Source organism: Botrytis byssoidea (assembly GCF_014898295.1).
Source record: "Botrytis byssoidea strain MUCL 94 chromosome Unknown BBYS_001, whole genome shotgun sequence".
Taxonomy (NCBI): Eukaryota; Fungi; Ascomycota; class Leotiomycetes; order Helotiales; family Sclerotiniaceae; genus Botrytis; species Botrytis byssoidea.
This window is the reverse complement of record NW_024065842.1, coordinates 1,946,890-1,963,146: the sequence shown is the minus strand read 5'-3', so window position 1 is coordinate 1,963,146 and position 16,257 is coordinate 1,946,890. Positions and strand designations below refer to the sequence as shown.

The 16,257-nt window shown below is 42.3% G+C and overlaps 6 protein-coding genes across 6 annotated transcripts; 3 read left to right on the top strand and 3 right to left on the bottom strand.

The window, feature by feature from the left end:
• Nucleotides 1–67: 67 nt before the first annotated feature.
• EAE97_000589 (uncharacterized protein) lies at nt 68–1,647 on the top strand (the record flags this gene model as incomplete). The annotated part of the gene is made up of 2 exons (XM_038871099.1): nt 68–124; nt 187–1,647. The coding sequence occupies 2 exons, from the start codon at nt 68–70 to the stop codon at nt 1,645–1,647; spliced, it is 1,518 nt and encodes a 505-aa protein (XP_038738460.1).
• A 757-nt stretch (nt 1,648–2,404) lies between these two features.
• On the top strand, nt 2,405–4,594 carry EAE97_000588 (uncharacterized protein; the record flags this gene model as incomplete). Its single annotated transcript, XM_038871098.1, has 5 exons — nt 2,405–3,009; nt 3,218–3,361; nt 3,435–3,564; nt 3,656–4,301; nt 4,435–4,594. Exons 1-5 carry the CDS (start codon nt 2,530–2,532, stop codon nt 4,592–4,594), a joined length of 1,560 nt encoding a protein of 519 aa, XP_038738459.1. The 5' UTR covers nt 2,405–2,529.
• Nucleotides 4,595–4,759: 165 nt separating this feature from the next.
• EAE97_000587 (uncharacterized protein) lies at nt 4,760–7,034 on the bottom strand. Its single transcript, XM_038871097.1, has 3 exons — nt 6,422–7,034; nt 5,221–6,368; nt 4,760–5,082 (listed from the first exon to the last, which is right to left on the bottom strand). Exons 1-3 carry the CDS (start codon nt 6,739–6,741, stop codon nt 4,922–4,924), a joined length of 1,629 nt encoding a protein of 542 aa, XP_038738458.1. The 5' UTR covers nt 6,742–7,034; the 3' UTR covers nt 4,760–4,921.
• A 669-nt stretch (nt 7,035–7,703) lies between these two features.
• Nucleotides 7,704–8,923, bottom strand: EAE97_000586 (uncharacterized protein; the record flags this gene model as incomplete). Its single annotated transcript, XM_038871096.1, has 4 exons — nt 7,704–8,110; nt 8,168–8,273; nt 8,326–8,754; nt 8,807–8,923. The coding sequence occupies 4 exons, from the start codon at nt 8,921–8,923 to the stop codon at nt 7,704–7,706; spliced, it is 1,059 nt and encodes a 352-aa protein (XP_038738457.1).
• A 1,299-nt stretch (nt 8,924–10,222) lies between these two features.
• On the top strand, nt 10,223–11,791 carry EAE97_000585 (uncharacterized protein; the record flags this gene model as incomplete). The annotated part of the gene is made up of 2 exons (XM_038871095.1): nt 10,223–10,460; nt 10,512–11,791. The coding sequence occupies 2 exons, from the start codon at nt 10,223–10,225 to the stop codon at nt 11,789–11,791; spliced, it is 1,518 nt and encodes a 505-aa protein (XP_038738456.1).
• Nucleotides 11,792–13,461: 1,670 nt separating this feature from the next.
• EAE97_000584 (uncharacterized protein) lies at nt 13,462–15,439 on the bottom strand. The gene is made up of 4 exons (XM_038871094.1): nt 15,132–15,439; nt 14,638–15,005; nt 14,405–14,515; nt 13,462–14,320 (listed from the first exon to the last, which is right to left on the bottom strand). Exons 2-4 carry the CDS (start codon nt 14,645–14,647, stop codon nt 13,707–13,709), a joined length of 735 nt encoding a protein of 244 aa, XP_038738455.1. The 5' UTR covers nt 14,648–15,005; nt 15,132–15,439; the 3' UTR covers nt 13,462–13,706.
• Between the last annotated feature and the right edge of the window lie 818 nt (nt 15,440–16,257).

Sequence of the window (16,257 nt, the reverse complement as noted above, 5' to 3'; positions counted from 1 at the left end):
CACCATTTCCGCTACCAAGCAGTTCTTCGTTCTCGCTCTTTCCCTATTTATGGTATTATGTAGTAAAATGGAGGAATTACCTTACAGAAGTCTGTGCAATGTAGTTTTGATATCGGTTTTAAGCGTAAGATTGTCGATTTTGTCATCTGATTTCCAAACAAGAATGTCGACTGATTTTCTTGCTAGTATATTGCCACTGTTGTGATTTACAACACCTTTTTCCACCCCTTATCAGGATTCCGTGGAAGACCTACATGGGTTGCATCGCGAGTTCCATTTATCTACACTATGCTTTCTGGGATACTTCCTTATCATATCAAGAAATTGCACGATGAATATGGTGCTGTTCTACGAGTTGCTCCAGACGAGCTGTCTTTTGCAGACCCTCGAGCATGGAAAGATATTTATCTGCAGAAGCAGTTTATCCGCCCGAAAGAATGGGGTTCTAGACCACCTGGCGTTGAGGCACACAATTTTATCACTGCTAACGCCATCGACCATGCTCGATTCCGCAAAGCTTTCCAACCAGCATTCTCAGACAGAGCCACGAAAATTCATGAACCAATTGTTAAAAAATACATAGATCTATTGATTCTTCGATTGAATGAAGCTATTGTCGGGCAGCGTACAGATAATGGTACTGTTGATTTAGTGCAATGGTTGAACTTTACAACATTTGACATCATCGGAGATCTGGGATGGGGTTCGTCTTTCAAATGCCTTCAAGAGAGCTCATATCATCCGTGGATTAAAGTGGTTCTTCATTTCAAAGCCGTGCTTATTGCAAATTCTATCAAATACTACCCATGGCTTGAAGCATTTCTCATGAAGATCACCCCAGCTTCAGCTCTCGAAGATCTACGCCAAGCCCTTGAGACAGGTCATCTTAGGGTCCAAGACCGACTTGATCATGATGTCAACCAACCTGATATTATGTCTCATGTCATCGATCACAACAAGTCTTCGACCGAGATGGCCCTTTCAACTGGAGAAATAGAGATGAACTCCATGGCCTTGGTTGTTGCAGGCAGCGAGACTCTAACAACTACTTTGGCCGCCGCAATTCACTTTTTACTTGAGAATCCCAAATGTCTAGAGACCTTGGAAAGGGAAATTCGCACAAACTTTAGCACGGAAGAGCAAATTACCAACGAGTCCACAATTTCGCTGCCGTATCTTATGGCTGTGCTCAACGAGTCGCTACGAATGTCTCCCCCATTTCCTGATAGTCTGAGGCGCGAGGTACCGAGTGGAGGTGCTACAATCGCAGGTCACTTTGTTCCCGGAGGCACAACTGTTTCAGTGGCATGCTGGTCTCTATTTCATTCATCAAACAATTTTGCGTCACCAGATGAATTTATCCCCGAGCGATGGCTGGAAAATTCTGGAAATCGGACCTCTGTGAACAAGCAAGCTGATCCCGAAAACGTATTTCATCCTTTCTCACTCGGCGCACATAATTGTATCGGTCAGCCGCTCGCTTGGATGGAGATGCGGCTTATTCTTTCGCGACTTATTTGGAACTTTCATATCCAAGTCCCTAGCGGGGAGAAGTTACAGAATTGGACTGACCAGAAGATCTTTTGGACTTGGGATAAAGTCCCACTCAATGTTCAGCTTATGCGTGTCGAGCGCTCTGAAAATTAGATAAACTTGAGGTAGGAATCATCTAAAACATAATTATACAACATGAACTGGGTGTAAACATTAATAAATATTTCGTGATATTAACTAGGTGTTCTCATAGGCTTTTTGAATGATGTGATGTACTTTCCGCGCCTCTCGACTGGTGGAATATCTGCATGATTCCCTCCTCAACAACCAAGGGAGCTGCACCCGCACTCCCAGAGTAATGTTTGCACTAACAATATGAGGTGAGTTGGGGGTACAGATTGTGGATGTCCGTATTCAGCACGCATAACTGCCTTTCTAAACAGTTTTCGCGACCTACGCAGCTAATGTTGACCATGAATCACGGTAGTGGAAACACTTTCTCCTCGGTCTCGATAGTATACAATGTCTTGATACTGGACTTCATTTATGGACATACAGTCAGGAAGATAACTGTATAAGACGAAGTTCCTTTACCAACTTTACTGGCAGAGCAGATACTGGTAGCTCTCGTTGATTTCACAACTATAACAGCTCAAAAGCGTTGAACCAAGAGCATCACTAAATAGTTGATAGCCAGATACTTTCTGAATATTAGATAAGTACTAACAGTTTAAGTTTTGTGACATATCCAATTGTGCCGAGTCAGTTAGAATGAGAATCAGTTTCATTCAATAATCGAGTACTTGAACATTAGGAATGATGTTCGTTTATCAGTGCGCCCGGTGACCCCGCCTGTTCATGACCTTCCCCACTCCGATAAGGGATATAACAAACGGGCTTTCTCTTTGCGAATCCGATATTCTGGTTACAGTGTTTACATCTACTCCTTCTCGATTGCTCACTGTTTGAGTTAAAAAAGTGAACCAAATCTTCAATTCAAAAATCCTGGTTTCTACTCTATCGGTGAATCCTTTGATGGCCTTCCCAAGAATACCTCACACCGGACAATCCGAAGCTCAGAGCCCACGAGTCACCATTATGAACTCCGATATATTTCCCAATCTACCCTCCTCTTTAAACCTACCAAACATCCAAGCCCTCATTATCATCTATACTTCCCTCATCTACCTGACCATCCTCCTTCTCCCCACTCTCCCCATCCTTCTCAACATTCAAAACTCAAACCTTCCCCCAGGCCCATGGTACACACATTTCACAAACTTAGTCCTAAAATACCATGAATGGAATGGTAATCGACGGATATATATCCATAATCTCCACGAGAAATATGGAGATAGCGTTCGAATAGGTGTAAAAGAGTTTGCCTTTTGCGGAATCGAGGGGGTGAAAGGTGTCTATGGAAACGAGGGAGGAGAGTTGGATAAGACAGGATTTTATGGACTTTTCAGACAATTGGGTGTTAGAACTACTTTTTCTACAGAAAAGAGGTTGGAGGTACGTTTCAATTTTTCAATCTTTTTGCCCTTCCCCTGTTGGAGCTGTTTTGTTGTGGATGTTTTGGAAAGTTGGGCTGGAATGGAGGGAACGGAGTGCAAGATGACTTTCATCATATTTGATCTCACAGGTCTAGAATCCTTCCAGTGAAAGATAGAAGAGAGAAAGAGGACAGTAACATTACTAATGACCTTCAACCAACTCGAAGCATAGAGAAAAGAAGAAGAATATCGCAAAGCCATACCGAAATTCCGAGGTCCGCAAACCTGTTATCATGGATGGTATTGAAGAAAGAAGTCAAGCATTCCTTCGAAAAGCTGGGGCCTCAGAGAGTGGATTCCTTGATGTTTATGTGAGTTATAATTTTCTCTAAAAACCTTTGTACTTTTTCCGAGTGAGGAAGATGACCGTTAACAAAATAACAGAGATATGCGCATTGTTTTGCACTAGATTGTGCCAGCCACTTTTTACTCGGAAAGAGGGGAACCAAATCTATCGAAGAGAAAGCTGGTATGGAGATAATGGAAGAGATGACGTATCACTCAAGTCTCAAGAGTAAGTTTTTTTGCCTCCACTTCTTCTGAACACTCCCCTCTATAATCCCCTCAAAATAATCCCTCGACTTTCCAATCTCACACCCTCACAGACCAACTTCTAACCCTCTACCTCCAACCCCTCTCCACCTTCTTTCTCTCCCTCTTTTCTCAACGCTCCACTCCTTTAACCAATACATACATCCTCTCCTCATGTCGCCACCCAACCCAAGAACCACAATCTCTCCTCCACGCCCTCCAACACGCGTTCCCCCCCTTTTCAGAAACCCAAAACGCAGCCGAGATACTAGATCATCTAGCTGCTGGTATCGATACCACCGGCGCATCTCTCACCTACCTCCTACACACCCTCTCCCTCCCCTCCCACCTACCCATCCAAGAAAAACTCCACGGTTCCCTCACCTCTCATCCCCAGAACATCCTAGAATCCAAAGAATCATCCACCCGCTACCTCGACGCCATCATCACCGAAACCCTCCGTCTCTACCCCCCAATTCCCATGTCCCAGCCCCGTCTCACACCATCATCCAAGCCCAGAATCATCGATCAATATCTCATCCCCCCAAACTCAACCGTAAGTGTCCAAGCATGGACTCTCCATCGGAATCCCGCGATATTCGGCGATGACGCCGAGGTATTCTGTCCAGAGCGATGGCTTGTGGATGAAGATAGAGTGAGAGAGATAGAAAGGGGATTTTTGGCTTTTGGCAGAGGAGGAAGAGCGTGTACGGGGAGAGAGTAAGTTTACTTTTTCTTCTTTTCTGCTATTTTCTTTCTTATTTTTTGAATTTCCCTTTCCTTCGAGACCGAGAGGGAATATGAATGATGGGCGATACATGGTGATATAAAACTAATACCCATATCCCCACAGTCTAGCACTAGCAGAAATGCGTCATCTCATACAAAAAATATATACGCAGTATAGAACGAGGATAAAAGAAGGATACGAAGCAGATATGGAGATGGAAGATCAGATTATCTCTAGTAGACCGAGAGGTCAGGAGTGTATTTTGATCTTTGAGAGGAGATAGAGAGCCATATATACACAGAGATTATGAATTGACAAACTTGGAGGACGTTTGGTTGGGAAAAGAAGTGACGGCGGTGAAGTTTGGTAATCTTGTGTGTAGATACAAGTTTCAATGCTCTCACTGGAATATGTATCACTCGAAGTAACACGATCAATGATGCGAGATATACATTTAAGATCATCGAATAATATTGTTAAAAAATATCTTAAAGAACCGGGGTTTTCAAAATGGCAGACCACCGCGATTCAACTGCATCGACAAAATACAACGCCTAATAATAAAGTTATATCCACCATCCATGCATGGGTGTATATTATCTTTAAAATATCAATTCTCAACGACTGATGGAGCAGGAGCATGCTCGAATCGAAGATGGAGTTTACCAGCAGATGGACCGCAGGTGTATCCATCCATCTGATCGACACCATCGTCGTTTATGACCAAAGTGCTGAAATTGGTGTAGATGGCCGCTACTATGAGTTTGATTTCTAGAATGATGGTTAGTTCTTTTTAATCCTTTGCTCGAAGAGCTCGAAGAGCTCGAAGAGGAGAAAAAGCAGTTGACACGAAAAGGAAAGATACAGAACGAGGCAAAAACCAAAGATAAAAGAGCTGGAGAAACTAACCAAGCATAGCAAAATTGCTCCCAATACACATCCTTCCTCCACTACTAAAAGCCCAAAACGTCCTATCCCTGTCACGTTTCTGCTCCTCCGTCATACCATTTCCCTCCATCCATCGCATGTAGTCGAATCTCTCGGGCTCTGGAAAAACCTGTTCATTTCGATGGACACTGTGAGCTTGCGCACCGATTCTAACACCACCAGGAATATTCTTGTAGGCGCCAATATCGCAACTAGGATATGGAGTCATGCGGGGAAGACCACCTGGAATAGCAGCGCGGAGACGAAGAGTTTCCATCAGGACTGCGTGGAGGATGGGAAGAGCATCGAGTTCTTTACGATCGGAGATTGTTGGAGGTTTAGAGGATGTAGATGTGGGCGAGAAAAGCATATTTGGTGAAAGGGTCAGAAGTTCCTCTCTTAAAGATTTTTGAAGCATGGGATCGATAGATAAGTGCCATGCCAAATATGTAACTGTTATCCCTGCGGTTTCGTGGCCAGCAGCAAGATGATCGATCATCTCACTGCATATACTACGATCTGGAAACCTGAGTGTTTCCTCCTTGAGAACGGAGTCCGCACCACGCATTTTACTTTCTTTTTCAATGCCAGATACCATCGCGTTGTACACTACCGGTTCATTGCCAGGTTCCGTGTCCCATGTTCCGCCCTCCTTGAGAAATTTGGCAGTAGCTTCACAGCGATGTTGACACCATTCTTCCAACTCATCATTGGCGGAATCGACAAATGTGGGAACGATACGATACATGTAAGCATTGATGAAACGAGTGAGGCGGGGAAGTTCTTGTGAATAGAAAGTATAACGATGGCGGCCTTGATAAAGTCTCATCCAATGCCTTCTATATGAGACATCTTTAATAAAGTTGGCACTATTCTTGAGTCCAAATAGGTATGAAGAGACGAAGTCCATAGTAGTGCCATTGAATAAATCGTAAACGTCAACTCCATGAGGACTTGAAGACGAGGCCAAGTTTGAGATAGCAGGTAGAAGACGTTCATAAAGAATGACTCTCGCTTGTTCAGCCAAGGCAGATGACGATAATAATGTAGACTTTGAGTAGGTATTCGAAATCATTCTCTTTCGAGAAGAATGATTCTTCGAGGGGAGCGTGGAAAACATACATGGGATACTACCACGTGGTTAGAGAATTTCGCGCAAAAATCTTGCAAGGAAATGAATTACCCAAAATTATCAAAGAAAGAATACCACTTCCCCTTTTCAAACCCACCGCCATATACAGTTCGAATGCCCTCTACATCATTAGTAGAAAGCTCATTCGGACCTAGTCGAATTAAGGGACCCAGTTGTCTGTGTAGCGCATGAACCGTCCTATTTTCCCGACACCGAAATCGCTGAAAGAGAATCCAGGTAGGAGAAAATGGAGAAGACCAGTGTGCATTTGGAACCTTTGCCAAAGGTGAGATAAATGCAGGATAGATGATGAATCTCCATATGAGACCAATCAAGAGAACTGCAAATCCCAAAGTAGAGATGGCAACCATGATGATGGGTTTCTAGAAGTACTCCTTGTCTTGAACCTCAACCAAAAAGCTTTGTAACTGTACTCAAGCAGTGTATAGGAAAGATCTAAATCCTATCAAAGAGAAGAAGAATATAATCAACATAAAGTGGGGGACGGTTATCTGCTGATCCACATCTGAGGACTCTCAACAGCTTATTGGAGGCCTCGGAATGATTCAATTATGTGGGCTTTCACCTCTTGGCAAGTGAATGTATGATATACTGGCTGAATGTTGTTGTCGCATACAGTATATGTAATTTGGGAGATGCGGTTGTACAGCAACGCTTCTTCCTTTGATGAGTCCTGTATTGGTCATACTTTCCGACCCCTCTCTTATCAGTTCTTGACGATGCCACTTTTTACCCCACTAGGAGGCTAATAAGAGCTAGTGAAATCAGGGGAAAGCTTGCCCAGACTGGAATCCCGAGCCGACCCGTAAGTTTGGGACCGAAAGTAGATGAATTGTAATCGAGGGAGGCTTACTATGATACTATAAGAACCTTGTATGGACTTCGAATCACTTTAATATGATGTGGCGAAACACAAAGATTGTATATATAAAGAAGTGCGTCTTCCGAGAAATTAATAATCATGTTGATCATTACTTTGTAAGAATGTAATTCCTAGTAGTGTGGGAGCAAGATGGCTGATGGTAATCAATAGTTGAGAAATTCTGATTCACCATGACAGCGATAGTTTTGTAACCTTCATCGTTTCTGATATCTGACATACATCAAGTCGGAGAATCAATTGGACAATGAAATGAAATCCAATATAGAAATGATAAGCGACAAAGCATGAATCACCTGTTTGTGACATGAATGGCATTCTTTGTTGGACCAAAAGAAAGGTATGACAATTTAAAGTACATGGACCCGGTTGTGATTCCTGTCCTTGCAAGCCACATGGGTGCCATTCAATATATTTTAATAACCTTGCACATTAATAACCTTGTACAACCTTAGGTGCGTAGCCTTCCTCAAGATATGCAATGTCCTCTGCAGTCAGTTTCCCAGAGCTGGCGAATTTGACCGCCTCTACTGCTTGCTCAATTCTCTCTTTGCTACTCAAGCCAATAATTGGATTGACACTGTCCTTGCTAAGACACCAAGCAATAGCTATAGTTGCCATGCTAACTCCATTCTTCTTTGCAATCTCCTCAACACGATTAATGACGGTTTTATCGATTTCAGTCTCTTTGCTACGGATCAAAGCCTTGAGCATCATATCACTATTTTCACGCTTTGTGCCTCGATCATTGAAAGGACGAGCAAGTGCTCCTCGGGCAATTGGGCTCCATGGAATAAGTCCAACACCAACGTCTCTACAATATGGAATCATCTCTCGTTCTAATTGCAAATTGTATAAGTATCTTAAAAGTGTATAGGGATGAGTGAGAAACATACCTTCTTCACGGTAAAGCAAGTTGTAATAGTTTTGCATGGAGATAAATTTGTGCCAGCCTTTCTTCTCTGCGATATTTTGTAGTGTTTGGAATTCCCATGCAGCCATCTACCATATGTAAGTCTCCACTGTTAATCTTATGATGCATCATCCAACTTACACTGCTTGCACCAATATACCGAACTTTGCCACTTTCCACAACATCATTCAAGGCTCTCATGATTTCCTCCCTGGGAGTATCGCGATCGAGTCTGTGAATCTGCAGGACATCGATATGTGTTCCCAATCGAGCAACGCTGTTGTCCACAGCATCGAGAATATGCTTTCTGCTCAAGCCAACCCGGTTGACCATCTCTCCATCATTTGTGCGAAGCGTCGAAATATGTGGTTGTGTTCCATCTTCTGCAACACCGAAATAGCATTTACTAAGAATAACAACCTTGTTTCTTGGAATTGAGTATTGCTTCAATGCTTTTCCGATGATTTCCTCGGATCTTCCGTTAGAGTAAGTATCTGCAGTGTCCCATGTATTCAGCCCGAGATCGTATGCGTGTTTCAATAGTGGAAGAGCTTCGTCCTCGTTGAGTACCTTATGATGTTAGCATGATACTTGGTAACAAATCAAATTGAGGAATAGCTACCCAGTCTTGCCATTCAGATGATCCAAAAGACATGGCACCAAAGATAACCTTGGATATCTTTAATCCCGAATTACCGAGTCTTGTGTATTCCATCTTGAGTTCTTTGGGGGCCGACATGTTGTACCAACTATGATGTTCTGCGAAAGCTTTTGACCACGAATATGAAGTTCCGGAAGAAGAAAATCGTGAGACGGAGAGAGACGAGATTTCCTAAATTTTTGGAATGACTAGATGAATTAATAATCTAGATATCTGCAGATGAGATTTATTTGTCAATCCATGTGGAGCTACCCCTCATTGAACCACAATTGAGCTGCTGCCGCTTTCCAGATCCGATATTCCATGTGGTGATGTAATCTGGGCCTGCGATTTCCATAGCACCTTCTTCTTTGTCGTCCATTCTCTTTTCCCGTCTTTTTATACGCTGGTGCAATTGAAATTGATCTGGGGTATTATGGGAGATGGATCTATAACGCGAGCATTTCACATTGTCCCTTTTCAGCTCACCTCGCTTTGTTGTCGAGAGGGTTGAGAATCATAATCAAGGTTGATATACTGTGAAGTTTTGGAAGTATTGTAAAGCTCTTGATTAAATAGATCTAAAGAATGGATGTAGAAAGCCTATGTGTACTACTAAATAGTAGATAAATATATCTGGTGCCAACTCCGAATACGATTCTAGCAAAAAGTAACACTAAGCTGACTTTTGGATGAAGGGGTCAATAGGTATGGATTTTCTCAGATTTTATATCCGACTAAGCCCGCTCAAGCTAAGATAAAGCGCCCTGATAAGCATCCTCATCCCACCCCACCTTCGTAATTCCGTGAGAATGAACCCTTGCTTTGTACTTTACAGTGATTATATGGATAAATAATGTAAAACCCACTTTTACTAAAAACTTACTGTTTTTATATATTCTACTACTGTTTTAAGTAATTCAAATATATATTAAACTATTTCCCTCAAATTTCGATTTTCAAGTTTTTTTTTACTTGTGAAGATTTACAAAGCTTTTAAAGATTTTAAAGGTTTTAATAAACTAGTTAACAGAATTGTTGAGGAATAGACCCACTTTAGTATACTAGTGTACTGAAATCTATATTTACAATACTTTCTCCAGCTTTAGTTCACCATAATAATTTTCAAAGAGCGTGATGTTTTAATTGGCTAAAGCCCCTGTATATGGGGAAGAGCTCGGCCACTTTTTGCTGTGTTTTACAATACTTACCTTCCAACCTTCGTACATACATTGTAATCAACTTGCTTGAATCTTAAGTAATTCAAGTCTTGGCTTCTAAACAAACTCCTCTTTCGTTGATTCATTCATGTATTTGCTCGAGGAAAACTACAACAATTCCAAGTACACGAGACGGTAGAAACTCAACGGTGGGAACAGATCATACTTAGCTTCTAAAATGTCTCTCACTGTGTTAACAGACTCGGATATCAAAAACCTTCTCCAAGACCTCACTCTGAAAGATCTGGAAAGGTTTCAGGATCAGATGAGAAGAGCTCTTTATGAGTACTCTACAGGAACTCAGGATGATGACTGCTGCCGTTTGCATCAACCTAGAAGGACAGTCCTTGAGTCAAAGCATAAAAGGACAACACTATTCATGCCCTCTACTGCATCTGCGGGTATTGGAATGAAAGGTAAACCCCCTTTCTTGGTTATATTGTAACAGCAGGTTCTAACAATCACAGTTGTTACTCTTCCTCAGCCAGGTTCTTCCAATGAATCTTCGGACTCGGACTCCATATCCACCTCTTCATCGACTAAAAATCCAAGCACTCCTCAAGGTTCTCTTACACTCATGGATAAAACAGGCTTGCCGTTCGGCTTTCTCAATGCATCAGAGACCACTGCTTTTCGCACAGCTCTAGCTTCCTCTCTTCTCATTACACCCCGTACCAAGGTCAAAACTATAACAGTATTTGGTGCTGGAAAGCAAGCGTTTTGGCACGTCCGTCTCGCTCTCGTTCTCCGCGGCCCAACTATAAAACAAATAAATATCATATCTCGCGCCTTTACGGACCGGGTGCGCAATCTAATGAAAGCATTTCTCGAAGTACCTACTGCTACGAAGGAACGTGAAGGTTGGAGCAATGTAAAGTTCTCTGTTCTTAGCCCCGCCTACGGAGAATTCGCTCGTCTCGAGAAAGAATACATTCGAGCTTCGGATGTTATATTTTGCACAACTCCATCAACCTCGCCTTTATTCCCTCATTCTATTTTAACAAATACAGAAGGTAGGAAGAAGGGGCGGCTCATTGTCGCCATAGGCAGTTATAAACCTCATATGATCGAAATACCTCTTGAAGTCGTGGCGCAAGCAGTTAAGGTTCATGGAAGTGGCCATCATTTTCATAGGCATGCCGAAGAAGGCGGGGTGATCGTAGTTGATACGATAGACGGATGCAAAAAAGAAGCAGGTGAAATAATTCAAGGTAATGTTTCGGCAAAGAATTTGGTTGAATTGGGCGAATTGGTCATGCTGTCCCATGGAATTGATCCTCTCAATCATTCATCTGCCATTGATGATTCAGATGAATCTCCACGTAGCTCACTCGACCTCCATAACTTACACATTGACGTAACTGGCAACGGTGACGCAACACCGACCCCAGGCTCACCACACTCTCCCACCTCTCCGCCTCTGGCTCGCAGCATGGCCAGCATATTTCACTCCGAAAATTCCACATCCCCCTCATCCTCTCGCAGCCCTTCTCGTAAATCTTCTTTCTCCTTCCGCAAACCCAGAACAGGATCTACAAGCACAAATACTACTAATTCAAGTGGTACATTAGGAATGTTAAGAAAGGAGGTACAGACAGAAAAGGAAGATTCAATGAGTCGATGGTTGAGGAATGGAAATGTGATATATAAGAGTGTGGGAATGGGTCTTATGGATTTGGTGGTTGGGGCGGAGTTAATTAAGTTAGCGAGGGAAAAGGGGGTGGGTGTTTCTGTAGAGGGCTTTTGAGATAACGAGATGCATATGAGACAGAGAAATACTGGAGTTACAAAAAGAGTAGATTCGGAACGAGAAACCATGTTAATACGTTACAATAGATACCACATGAGTTTTGAAAGAGGATAACAATATAAAATAAGAGGATATCATACTAAACACACTTATCATACCTGCACCCTATACGGAAAACTCTTCTAAAGGAAGACCCCAATGATGGAATCTTCATTTTCACTTTCTGAATGTATCTACATCTAATACTTCACTTCTACTATCTTCCACCCTTCAGCCTTCCAAGTATATATATCTCTCGCAGCATCAAGAAGTCGAGTGGTTTAATACAACCTCTTCCAAGCAAGATCAATGACTCCCCTCACTTCTTCATACACGAACCACCAGAATTAAAACAAAATGCGAATCCAAAATCAGACATCTAGGAACTGAGAAGTTTCGCTGAATAATATCGCTCCTTTCCCCCTCTCCAAGGTCGGAAACTTCAAGCATTACTATATTGTGATCTCAAGTTTGATGTTTGGATTGGTGGGAGTGGGGGTAGGGAGTGAGGAGTGAGGAGTGAGAGATGATTTAGAGCATTGAAAACATCTCCTATATCCGTATAAATATAACATCATATCATATCATATCACAATAAACCACCTACGTATATATAAACCAAGCGCGCAACCAAGCAAACCAGAATCACACACAAACTTTCCATATCTGGATATCTATACTTAGTTAGGTATCTATGAGATATCCCACCGATCAACAGACTCTCTCTCATTGCAACGGATCTCGCTTTAATTATAGCTACAGCTACAACTACAACTACCCGATCCTATTATAGTTCATGGATCATGAATACCTACCTAGTATTTACACAATATATTCGATGAAGATCTCAAGAGGTACAGTTCAGTGCGATACAATACAATACATTACAATGCAATGCAATGCAATGCAATACAATGCGATATATTTCAGACTTAAACAAGACATAAAGCTTAACCTTGAGACTTAAGTTCCGAGCTTCAAAACTCGAGAGAATAAAGGCCATCAGTCAACCTTGAAACCCCTTGGAACCTTGAAACCTTGGAACCCTTGGAATTTTGAAACCCTTAAAAACTCTAGAGACATCGAAACTTCAAGAGGAGATATGGGAGGATATGAGAGGAAGGGGTATGGCGATGTGAAGATGGGATGAGGGGATGATGGCATGAGACAATGAATATAACATTCTATATACGGCATGGTATGGTATGGCATGGTATGGTGTGGTATGGCAAGGCATGGCATGGTATTCCTACTTCCAACTTCCTACTCGATATGAGAATACTACCTAGGTACCTAGGTACCTAGTAGGTGGTTTGTTCTATTCTTTTCTATTCCAATCCAATCCAATAACCAGATAACCCAATTCAACTCAAATCTCATACAGTCCCAAAAAAGAAAGGAAAAAGAGAAAAACAGTAATAGACGGGCTTTGCTATACTGACAACGGTGCTTCAAGCATCCATCCTACCTGGATGACTCCAGAAATCGACGAGGAAAAGGTAGAAAAATGCAGATACTGATCTGATACTTCATTGCTCTGATTGCTCTGATATCAATGGTACTTCCAAAGTTCTTACATTCATCTTCCACAATTTTGTACAGGGATAATTATCCAATACATAAACCTATGCGATGACCATATTATATTATTATGATTTTTTTGATGATTTATTAAAATGACATTCATTGTTTTCGACTTTCTAATCGATCTAATTCCCAAACAGCTCTCCTTTCATCTTTGCTCGATTTAAACAAAAACCCGCCTTGCCTCAAACTCCCATTGCCGTCTCCCTTTCCCTTCCCACTCATTCTACACAGTATAACATGTATGTGTGCGTATCCAAAACTCATCTGTCCGTACATTTCATCCCCATTATGCGGTACTGAGCGTTGCTCCCCCCCTTCCAAAAACCAACATTCCATGCGCACCTTGGACCAACTCCTTTGCTCCTTTCGACTCCGTGGCTCCATCTGTCCCGGCAACTTCTTCTTCCTCCTCCTCATCATTGCAATTTCCTACTCCCAAATCCCGAATCTTTCCACAGCCAATATCATACACAACACCATGAACCTTCAATCCTCTCTCACGGACCGCCTCTTCCACAACCACATTTCCCATAAGCACTTCCACTCCTTTCGCAACATTCAGCTCCGCTAGACGGACTGCCCTTGCGGAATCTTCCTTGATTCCCTTCAATTCTTTCTCGTGCAATTTACTCAATGCCTTGAGCGGCGCAAGCCAAGTATCCAAAACTCCGCCTACCCTTGCACCACCCAGCGCAGCAGCAGCACCACCGCAGCAAGTGTGCCCGCACACAACAATATGCGATACCTTCAGATGCGCAACGGCATATTCAATGACGGCCGAGGAATTGATATCGGTAGGCGAGACGATATTGGCGATATTACGATGGACGAAGACGTCACCAGGTTGGAGACCGAGAACGGTGGTTTCGGGCACACGGGAGTCGGAGCAGCCGAGCCAGACTGGGGGGTGTTAGGACTGTTGTTTACCCGCGGAGAGGGGGGTAAAGAGAGCGGGGTCTGTGAAGCGTAGGTGGGAGGACTTACGGATGCTGGGAGTTTGGCCTTGGGCCATAGTAGGGAAGAATTTGGGGTTTTGATGGCTCTTATAGCCTGCCCATGCGGCGTTGGAGCTCAAGGCATAATCGAAGGGAGTTTCTATGGGATTGTTAGTATGAGCGTCATGATTTTTCTTTCGTCTTGTCTATGTATACACTCCCAGATGTAGCAAGAGAGTATACAAGAGATGATTGAACAATTGTAAGAGGGGGGATAATTACCAGAGCCCATTATAATTCTTGTAACAATTTCTCAAACTTCTTTCCTATCAATTGAAATTCTTCCTTCTTCTTAATTCCACAAAGACTCTCCGGTTCCTTTATAGAGAATCTCCTAATCTTCGTAATCGTCAAGTATCGTATTTCAATATGGTAGGTATCCAGAATAGGAGGTATGTAGGAACTCGATGCGATTGTATTGCGTAGGATTTTACGACAAGATAGATTGAAATATGGGGAGCAGAATATATGAGTAATAAGTTTTGAACGGGGCCGATCTTAGCACATTTAGCTTTCTTCAAAAGTGTTGAGGGGGCCGAATTGAGTGAAATGGAGACTTCAGCACGTTCAAACTCAGAAACTGGGTGGAACTAGTGGAATTAGAGAGAAGACTAATAATAAAATATAATAAGATTCGAATTCAAAGAACGAGAACCAAGTGATCCAGCGAGCCAGCGAGCCAGCCAGCCAGCCAGTGATCAGTCAGTCATACATACCAAGAAACCAGGGAGCCAGGGTTTTTGAACTGGTACGATAAGAGAAATCTATTTTTTTCGATAAGAGTTGGCCAATTGGAATTACTCAATTCAATTTGTGGGATGGGAACTTGGTGTGATGTGAATCGTGATGTGATGTGATGTGGTGTGGTGTGGTGTGGGAATTTGAAAGCTGGATGATATATATGATGATTGTTTTTCTCTATAGTAGGTATTTATATGTATATGCAATAATTAGGTAAGAAGGTCGGTATATTGTAAATGATGTATTTATGATATCTTAATAGAGAGTATATAGTATCTATGGTTTAATAAATACTTAATAATAAGATTTCAAAGTACCTAGTGAAACTCTCAAGAAAAAAGATCAATAAATAAGCAAATCGATCATCCTCCTAATGTAAAGACAACACCACACACAAACAATCCATGTCTATCTGTCTGATCATTCCCAAGATCTCCGGAAGGGGAAAAAGCCACAGAGTATCAAACAATCACTTGTGACGTATCGGATCCATCCAAGTGTACCAGACAGTGTCAAAGTATCATCTCTTACCATTTCGTACTTCCTCTGCCTTTCCCGCTGCTTCCCTTCAACCTTTGCTTGTCGGCTTCATTGCCATGTTACATCCCTCGTTCTCTCCCCTCCACTTCTCTTCCGCCCTCTCTTCCGTCTTGCATTCCGATATAACTTCATATCTATCGTTTATATATCCCTCAAATTCCATTTATTAAACCCCAGTATAAGCCGTACTCCCGAGACATTACAATGCCATTGATACCGTTTACTCAGGTCCAGATTCGACCTCTACATACAAAACCACATATCTTCATTCTTGAACAGCTTCCCCTGAGAACTTCTCGATTTCCATACCCATGATTCATCGGATCCATTTCACCCATTCTATCCATCGTATCCATGATCCATCCATTTCATACATGAAGGTATACCAAGATTCATTCCACACCTCCAAAATACCGATTATCCCGACAGTCCGTCCGAGTGCCGGAGCTTGCCTTGGTTTCCCATGCTTTGCCGTGGCTATCAACTCTTGGTTGTGTTTCCCTAAGCCCTTTCCAAGAAAATTCTAAAAATTCTTCCGTCTTTTTTCCTATTTCTCTCTTA

Bases quoted from the DNA above. Each gene is read 5' to 3' on its own strand.
- EAE97_000587 (XM_038871097.1), bottom strand. From the start codon at position 6,741: ATGGTTGCCATCTCTACTTTGGGATTTGCAGTTCTCTTGATTGGTCTC. The intron at 6,369-6,421 runs GTAATTCATTTC...ACCACGTGGTAG, and splicing joins TCTTTCTTTGATAATTTTGG to TATCCCATGTATGTTTTCCA. The intron at 5,083-5,220 runs GTTAGTTTCTCC...CCATCATTCTAG, and splicing joins GAGCAATTTTGCTATGCTTG to AAATCAAACTCATAGTAGCG.
- EAE97_000584 (XM_038871094.1), bottom strand. The intron at 14,321-14,404 runs GTAAGTCCTCCC...AACACCCCCCAG, and splicing joins AGGCCAAACTCCCAGCATCC to TCTGGCTCGGCTGCTCCGAC.